General features: G+C 44.1%; 1 protein-coding gene across 8 annotated transcripts in view; it reads right to left on the bottom strand.

Annotated features, from left to right (window-relative positions):
• Positions 1–401: 401 nt before the first annotated feature.
• Positions 402–9,659, bottom strand: part of Cemip2 (cell migration inducing hyaluronidase 2) — a 77,488-nt gene continuing 68,230 nt past the window's right edge. For 7 of the 8 annotated variants that reach the window (XM_006231166.5, XM_008760299.4, XM_006231163.4 and 4 more), the window contains 3 exons: positions 6,635–6,789; positions 3,364–3,467; positions 801–2,956 (listed from right to left, as the gene is read on the bottom strand). In XM_006231166.5, the coding sequence (XP_006231228.1) occupies positions 2,760–2,956; positions 3,364–3,467; positions 6,635–6,789 (456 nt within the window). In that variant the 3' untranslated portion in view covers positions 801–2,759. Of the gene's footprint in view, positions 2,957–3,363; positions 3,468–6,634; positions 6,790–9,659 lie in introns of all 8 variants that reach the window. The other variant, NM_001107596.1, reaches the window with a different exon arrangement.

The raw sequence follows: 9,659 nt of genomic DNA, 5'->3' as shown, positions 1-9,659 counted from the left end.
ATAATCTATGCAACACAGGCTCGGGTAGCCACTCATAGGCAGGACCTTCTGTCAGATAGAAAACAGCCATCGGTTGACATCTGAGAGCCGCTGTATTTCTCCTTAGCTGATGAGTGGAAACCCACATTTCTGGAACCCAGCCAAGTCCCTCACCTGAGAGAAAATGTCCCCCTTGCCCAGTTGTAAATTACCTTGGAATACAATTTCTCAGCACAAAGAGAATACAGTGAAACCTAGGCATTAGCTTGTGTGCCTAAAAGGCAAAGATTACAGACTGAAAGCTATCTTTAAAAAAGCCTTTTAAAAAGTACCAGCTAGTAAGATACTTTCAGACTGAGAATCCTGGGAGCCATGGAGGGGTCTCAAAAGAACATATGGATTCATGAAGGTGTTTTTTAATCACAACGATTTTGCAGATGAAAGCTGAACAGTGGGGTTATATGTCCAGTGTTTCCAACATGGCTGCATGTTGGAATCACCCAAGGAGTTTAAAAAATTAAATTAAATTAATAAAATATTAAAATGAAAGAAGACCTCACATGTTCCAGCTACACCCAAAATCAATGAACTCACAGCTGGGAGTAAGCCAGTAGCACCCAGACCTCTGTGGTTTTAAAGGACTGTAGGTGATTCCAACATGGAAACCTGGTATCTTCCTCGTGGTAAAACTTGTTCCCTTTTAAGTCGGCCTTACAAAATCTGCTGTGTGGACGTCAACCTTTACTTCTGCCAAGAACGTCTTTAAAGCTAGAATCGGAGACCTCAGCAATTGCAGAGATTCACAAATGCACATACACAGATTACATGCACACACATTTTTATTTATTTAACTTAGGCCCTAATTATTAGTACATAAAATCAGAAAAACTGAGTGCTTTGAAACTTGCATCCATTCTCCAAATATATATATATATATATATATATAAAAGGAACTCCAAAACAGCACACACCAAATATATTTAAGTCAAAACACACACACATATTCGTACACACAATCAATTCAATCACCTTCAGGAACCATGACCCACTAAATATATTTAATAGGTAAGATCTCACTGTACAAAAAAAAAAAAAAAAAACAGGACGAAAGAAAGAAAAAAGAAACAAACAAAAACACCCACATCTAAAAAACCCAGATAAACAAATAACCAAACTTTGATTGAGACACGTGCCCGTCCTGTGAGCACTACAGTCCGCATGGTTTGTCACAGCACTTTGAGGTAGCATGTTCTGTAAAGTATCACAAGTCACAGAGCTGTTCTAGAATGTCTCCTGGACACAACGCACAGGCATCAGCCTCGGCCCTCCATGGAGGAAGATGAACTTTTCTATACTCAGTTGCTACTGTTAGCCAGGAAGTGCCTGGCTACTCATCCACCTGCCTTCGCGCCCCACAGCAGCATTCTGATCCATCTTCCCTCTTGGCTGCAGAGCCAGCCTCCTTTGCCACATGTGTCCGCACTAGCTGAGGAAAAGCCCAGGGGAAGCAGAGCTGGGCGACCCGGAGTTCTTTCTCCTTGTCTTTGAAAGCTATATTCACTGAGAGAGACTCCCTCTTTTAAAGGCTACAAAGAAGCTCATATCCACAGACTCCATGATCCCTTTCCTTGGGTACAATATTTATGGAGTAGCAAGCAGTGAGCTCTCTGGGATTTTCTGGTAGGACAATGAGCAGAGACGCTTAAAAAAAAAAATTCCACACAACAAAACACAGGTACAAAACCAAAACCAAGGACAGGTTTCCTTTTGCAAGTTAATTTTTGTTGCAGGGCGATTTTGTTTTGTTTTGTTTTTGTTTTGTTTGTTTTGAGACAGGGTTTCTCTACTTAGCCCTGGCTGTCCCGGAACTCACTGTGTAGACCAGGCTAGCCTCAAACTCACAGAGATCCTCCTGCTTCTGGAGAGCTGTGATCAAAGGCGAGCACCACTACACCTAGCTTTCCTGTGCAAGTTCAAATGACAGGAGTTTACGGTTTTGGAAGTGGCTTGCTTCTTTTAAAGGAAAGTAAATCACTTCAGCTCTGCATTTTAAAGGTCAAGACAGGTTAAGGATTAAAGCTGCAGAAAAAGTCCCACCAACCTCAGACCTGGAAGCAAGTAATAGTTTTGTGCTGTTTCTTCCTTTCTTTCCTTTTCCTCAATGGTCACAGATCAAAAAGATTTCAAAAACTCTTTTGTCCCAATATGGTTCCCTCTTTGAAAGGTGAACCCTCTAAAGTAATCAGTATACAAGTGAATAAAAAGGGCACATGACCAGGCAAGGAGGACATGTGCTGGGCCTGAGTTGTTACTTAAAACCGGATCTGGCATCACACAAAACCCTTGTGGGCTGTACAGAAATGAGCCCCAGACATCACTGAACAGGGCAGCCAGTGGAGTTGGCTGCAGGACTGAGCATTCGACTTCAAGTATCTGAAATGCCACAGCAGCCCGTCCTCTGAGGAGCTCGGGGAGCCCTTGGGCTCCCTGCATCCTACTATACAGAAAGCACCCGTGATGGGCTTATCAAAGAAGGGGCATGAGAACTGCTCTCCGAACTCAGCAGCCTCACAAAGACAAAAGGGTTCTTTCCCACCTGCACAACGCCACAGTGCACAAACCGGCACTCAAGCAACTGCTTTGAGTTCTTTCTCTCCCTTCTGTATCAAAACAAGAAAATGGTTCCATCGGGTTAACAGTGTTGTCTTAAAATGCCATAAATTAAATAAGTTAGTTCACATTTTCTTTTCTTTCCCAGCACTTAAATTACAGGCAAGTCTTTAAAGCCCTTTCAAAGCCTGCTGTAACAGTTCAAGGTCCCTTCTGTGGACACTGCTGGTCCTGGAGCACCCATATTCCTCCATCTGCAGGGGGAGATACTGCTCGAGCACCCCGAGGCCCTGCACATCAGGACTGGTGAACAGCCTAGTCCACGATGGGGTGAAGTTTCCGCTGAATCCCAAAAATACAGTACTACCTACAAAGAGAAAGAGAGGGAGAGAGACATGTTTAAGTGTATAGCTACCATTTCCAACAAGATAATGAGGGAAATGAGTCAGACTTGAACAAATCAAAGACAGTTTTTTATATTTATATATGCATGCATATATAAATATAAGTGTAAATTATATATATAAATTATATATATAAGTATAGATAAAACGCCTGTACTTCCTTACATCAGCAATGAACTCTTGCCTCCCAAATGACAAGTCATATCCCATCATACTTCCTCTGACACGGTCCTTTATGAAGAAACTATTTCAATGGTGCTCACTCAGGGCAGAGCTCATGAGAACAGTCTAGCAGACAAACACCGCCATAAGAACACAGTCACCGTACTGTGGCACTGTAAGAACGTTCCAGGGTTCTGCCAACACAAACCTTTGTTGTACAGATGTGCTGGCTTGGCCAGTCCCAGAAGCACGAATGAATCCGAGATATTCATCTGCTTGATTTCTCCTCTTGTGCTCAAGAGAACGATTGACCTGTGGGTCCAAGTCAGACAATCAGCATCGATGCCGGTCAGTCAGCATAGATTTACTGAGAATCTTTCTGGTCTCAGGACAGCGGAGGCATACCAGATAAAAGCAAATTTACCAAGGAAAATAGGTCAGTTGCTTTTCACCCTGACACAAGTCCCAACTCCCTCCTGCAAAGGGAAGTTCTCAAACGTAACACAGGGAAACCCCTGAGGGTCACGTACACATGAGGGCAGCCTTTGGGATTAGTCTACTCAGTGGAGAGTGGCCTCAGTTTCTCCTGGGTGCTCTACCACTCTCTGTGTCAATAACTCTATGATGAATAGGTGAACACAAACTCAGAATGTAAAGCTAAAGGCAGGGGTGCTGCTCAGCGTTGGTCTAGCAGGCCAATCAGTGGTGCAGTGTTGGTGTAGCATAGGGAGGCCCTAGACTCCCCAGTGCTACGATGACAGCAACAAGGAAATAAAAACAAATATACGCCGCTCTCCATGGTTTAAGACAGTTTTTATTTGTCTTGGTTTTAACTGCCATCTTTGGGGTTGCTGAGATGGGCCAGCAGTTGAGAGCAGTTGCTGTTCCACCAGAGGACCAGGGTTTGATACCCAGCACCTACATGGCAGCTCATAACCACTTGCAACTCCAGTTCTAACGTATCTGATGCCCTCTTTGGGTCTCCGAAGGCACCAGGCCCACACGTACGTATAAAAAAAATAGTAAAAAATTGTCATCCTCAATGTACAATAAATCGACACACTACTTTAGAGCTCTTCATGGATTCCTGCCTCTCTTCCTGATACAGACACTATGGCCTCAAGGTTTATTTTAGCATCTGACCAACAAGCCCACTGTATTAGTGTAATCTCTTTAGAAAGAACTTAGCATTCTCGGACGTGAACTGCAGTACAAGTTGCCAAGTACAACAGGAAAGCAAGCTGTTTACTCCCACTTATAGAAAATGTGAGACCTTTAATAATTTAGTCAGGGGCCTCTTAGAGTATTAATTTCCATTCAGAAAAAGAATGCCTTCTTTGAACTCTGGCTGTAATTCCTTTAGCAATGTAGATCTTCCTGTGGGACTTGTCAAGTCCTGAAGACTGGGGCTACGCTGTGGGCTCTTGGTTGCAGTCTTCCTAAAGCAGTGGTGACTGGACTCAGAATTACTACACAGGACTGGCCACAGCAGTCCTGTAGATCTGAACTTCATAGGATGGAATTATCCAGCTTGTCTGGAAAAGTGTTTAACACACACACACACACACACACACACACACACACACACACACACGTGCACGCACGCATGCACATCAACGAGCTGTCAAAAAGTCACGTCAGCTACGCTCTAACATAACTTCCGCTTCTTTGGTTTTGAGAAAGGGCCCCATTCTGAAGCCTGTCTGACTGGGACTTGCTAGGTAGACCTTAGAGTGATCCTCCTGTCTCTGGCTCCAGAACGCTGAGATTTATAAGTATGCTGCACCACCCCTGGTCTGCCCTCTAACTTCTCAACACTGTGTTACAGTGCAGTATACACACACGGCAATCCCGGATCCAACACAAAAGCTTCTGCAGACTAAACAGTAATATAGCCAGCAGCCAGACAGAGAAGAGCTCTCTAAAAGCCTCTTGTTGGGTAGAGAACTGTGATCTCTAATATTTACGGTAAGTTTTACATCCTGGGTTGTTTGAGGAAAAGTGAGTATATAGATTTTTTAAACACTAAGAAAAAGCTTTAAAGAGCACTGGAACCTCAGAAAGGAATTCTCTGAAATTATTCTGAACCACGAGACAGAACTATAGCTGCTCCTCTTATCCACGAGGTCTGGGCCACAAATTCAATGGGTTACTTATCAGAACTATTAGGGAACACGCACCACCCCAATGGTGCAGTGGGCAAAGGTGCTTGCCAGCCCCATAGCCTGAGTTCAAGTCCCAGGACCCACCAGGTGGAAAGAGAAAACAATCCTGCAGGATACTCTCTGGTCTTCGCGTGCGCCTCGGCACGCCTGGCCCACATTCTGTCCTATGCAAAGTTAAACATAATGAAAAATGGGGGGAGGGGAGGATCTGCACATGCTCTGTATAAACAGACTCCTCCCCTTATTGCTGATCCCTAAACAATACAATGCAACAAGTATTTAAAAAGCATTTACATGGATCTTGCCATTATGTAGAGAGATGATGTAAAGTGGATAGAAGGGCTGTGGAGAATATATGCAAATATGATTCCATCTTAAACAAGGGACATGGGCATCTGCAGGGGGAATTCTATGGCTACTGAGGGGAGACTACCGAGGAATGACCCCTCTCTCCACACACACAGCACCCCCTACACACATGCATACACACAAATAGTATGAACGTATGTACACAAAGGTTATGCCAAAATAACCCAAAGGCTTCATAGGACTTATTGGGAGGTGGTTCTGCAGGCTACATATAGTGTCCGATCAATGGAAATGACTAGAAAGCCAGCAAGGCTCACGATACAGGAAGCATTAACCTTAAAAGCTGCACTTAACATCTACCACAGAGCAGCAGGGTCTGAGAACTCATCTCCTTGCCCTCATGCATGGTCTGGTCAGCCCCAAACAACAACGACAAAATCAGACCCTGCTCTTAAAAGAGAGCTGGGACACACAACCACTTAAAAATTAAGTTATTCTTGGGGTTGGGGATTTAGCTCAGTGGTAGAGCGCTTGCCTAGGAAGCGCAAGGTCCTGGGTTCGGTCCCCAGCTCCGAAAAAAAAAAAAAAAAAAAAATTAAGTTATTCTTTTCCAGATACCATGTGACTTGGGTGGTGACTTCCTGAATAGTCACTGTACAAGGCTGTGTGAGAGTCCATCAGTGGGACCAATGAAGAAAACTACTAGAAAATTACTTTAAAATTATAAGCCCGTGAGCCAATTGGGTGGGAAGTAGATTCTTAAAAGCAGCATTGATAAGCACCGAGCAATGACATTTTTCTCTTCCCAGGAGCCTTCTGATCAGCCACAAAATCTAGGATCCAGGCTCCACCACTGGCCCAGGGATCAGCCTGAGGTGGGAAGGGATCGCAGGGAGCCTGGGATACTCAGGGAGTAAACAGAGATCAGGAGTAAGCATGTGAAATGGTAGTGAGGGGTCACATCTTAAGGTAGATTTTCTCTGGTGCAGGGCAAGCTAGACCTACCTTGGAGGGATGCTAGCCTTTAGATATTCTTCCAAGTGACTGATGTCTGCAGAAAGGAACATCCGCTTTTCCGTCAACCGGAAGGGCACACTGCAGGCATCCACAATGAGGAGGAAGGCACCTGCACTCCGGAAGGTAAAGTCAGTACCATTGACCTGAGGATACAGAAAGGCCTTAGTGTCATCTCCATTTCAAAATATCCCCAAGAGGGTTGAATTTTCCTGAGCTCGTTCTAAACCCAGGATTCAAATTCTATTGTGTTTGGTTTACTGTCTCCCTGAGACAGAGGTACCCATATTCTTCTAGATTTCAGTTTCTTCAACTGTAGGTCATAGCCCCAGGTAGAATCCCATGGTTGAAAGGTTCTGAGTGCACAAAACCCAAAAATCCATATAAAAAATAAAACACATACAAATCCAGAGTGTTTGGCTGTGCTCAGCCATGGTGCATCATGGGCCTTTCTAGGTTCTGAACTCACAGCACATGTACTTTACACTGTACATGCTACCACCCACAGCCCAGTAAACGCTGCTTCAAACACCCCAGCTGAGTGAAGGACACTGCACACTATGGTCTGCCGTATGTTAAATGCACAGTTTTCTGCCCAGGTAGAAAACTAATGGCTGAATTATGGAAACCAAAGCCATTACTATTTTCCTACCACCTTTCTTATGCATGTAAGCACCAACTTAGGCTATCTTTGGAATGTACTGTTGCAATGTTTGATTTTTAAAAATTTGTTTAAGATGCTGACTTGTGTTTCATTAGAAAAAAAAAAAAACACCCAATAAATTTTGGCCCAGGATTAGGATAGAATTCTCAATAATTTCTAAAATGGCCCTAAAAATCCTTTTGCCACTTTGTGCTATGTATTTATGTGAGAGAGAATTCTCAGCATTGGTGATTATAATGTCAAAATATGGATAAACTCAAACACACACACACACACACACACACACACACACACACACACACACACACACACACACAAGATGCTCTGTACCTTAAGTTAAATTTAACTCTTTTTGTGAAAACAAACAAAGAAATCCACCTCACTATTCAAATTCACTTTAATCTTTGACGATATTTAGTAAAATTATATGCAGACCAAAGAATTGCCTTGAAATGGGTCTCTTTATGGTTTGTCTGGAGCAAGTGTTTGACTTGTGTAGGTATTTTATATATTTATATCCTCACATTTCTACAAAAATTCTTCTGCAGAAAGGAGGCTATGGATGGGAAAAGGTTAAGAGGTTCCCCTGGTCTCTCCTGGGTCAGGGGTACGGGGGGGGGGGGGCGGGGGGGGGGAGGGAAGTCCTTGTTGGCCAGATAACATTCTCTCAGCAAGAGAGGGCAGCCTCCTCCACCTCGAGGGTGACTCTGAAGTGTCCAGATCTCAGCATGAGCACTCAGGATGTCCCTGAGGTCTGGAAGTCAGAGCTCAGGTGCTGATACCCATCACATATAACCCATAACCTGTGGAAGGCCCCATCAGCATCTGGTCCAGAATATCAAATCCACAGAATGAACCTTTCTCCTACAAATACAAATGTCTCTCTGACATCAAAATGGCGAAATGGGACTTTCACTGACACTTAAGCTATGAGCTACTGGGGCAAAAGTGGAATGGCAGGGAGCAGAGGAAATGTGGGAAGAGAAAGACACCCTCACGGGAACCTGGCTGAGAGTCAAGACACTGCAAGACAACTGAGAGACCAAACTCGCCCACCAAGATAATACTTGTCTTCCTTAAAGAAGAAAAGGAAACAAGCCACAAGTACTCACGATCAGAATGCACAGGACCTTGAGCCTCCATCATGTTAGCACCCTACGACCCTAAGTCCCCAAAACACACCTCACAAAGCCACCCGACAGGCTTATTTACAAAGAGAATGCCAACCTGTACGTTTCCTTCCAATCTTAGACTTAATCTTTGAGCACTGCCACAAACGATTTTTTTCCTTTTTAGAAAGTTATGTTAGAAAGCCATGGTAATTGGAGGAAAAAAACTCCCATTGTAGGCATGGAGGCACAACTCCCTTGTGTCTTGGGCTGAGTTTGTCCCCTCCACCCTCCACTACACACCCTCGTTCTCCTGTTTTCTTTCTTTCCTGTGCTCACTCTGACATCTAAGACATGGATTCTCCCCTACCTATCCCTATTTGGCAGTTTGAAAGACAAGCCTCGATAACCGCATGTCTTTGAATGCTTGGTCCCCAGTGGGCAGAATTCTTTGGTAGGAATTAGGAGATATGGCCATGTTGAGGGAGGTGTGTCACATGGGGTGGGCTTGCACACGAGAGCAAGTGCCTTCAGTCACTTAGCCATCTTGTCTACCCACTGAAGTGAATCTTATATGAAAAAAATACAAATGCTCCAATATTATAAATATCAGAATATTTACATTTCATGTAAGACAAGAAAATCTAGATTCTCAGCAATTCAAACTGTGCTTGCAAAAGGCACCTCATCTCCCCTGCAAACACCCCCCCCCCCCACACACACACACGTTAATGAACAGAGGGAGAAAGAAGCTTTCAGAGGGACTAACACCAAGCCAAGGCCTCAGAAGTGGGTCACGATGTGAAAGTTCTGGAGATAAATGTGGCACAGGGGCAGGGCAACTGTTGGTAAGGAGTGTGGCAATCAGAGCTAGGTGGTGGCCAACAGTACTTCATATAACCAGGCATAAGACTGGGTGAGATGGGAAATTTCATATTACATGTATCTTATTAGCTTAAAAATCATGGAGCTGGTGTAAACCCAATTCTGTTCACATATACATGGATCTGTGGCTACCTTCTTCATTGCTTTAGCAAACTGAACTCCTGTAGAAACCACAGGAGACTGTTGCAAGTATGGACAGACACTGGTTAGCAAAGAACTCCTTGCACAGGGGTCCCCAGACCACACCAACTTTGGACAGACCCTACCTGAGTCCTAGTTCCTAGTTGCTGACTGGGCTTTGAGCCCAAATCCTAGTGCTGACCCTGTGACTTACATCTACACCTCACTGACACTCTCA

Source organism: Rattus norvegicus, chromosome 1 (assembly GCF_036323735.1).
Source record: "Rattus norvegicus strain BN/NHsdMcwi chromosome 1, GRCr8, whole genome shotgun sequence".
Lineage (NCBI taxonomy): Eukaryota > Metazoa > Chordata > Mammalia > Rodentia > Muridae > Rattus > Rattus norvegicus.
The sequence above is the reverse complement of the archived record's forward strand: the minus strand, read 5'-3'. Positions and strand labels throughout refer to the sequence as shown.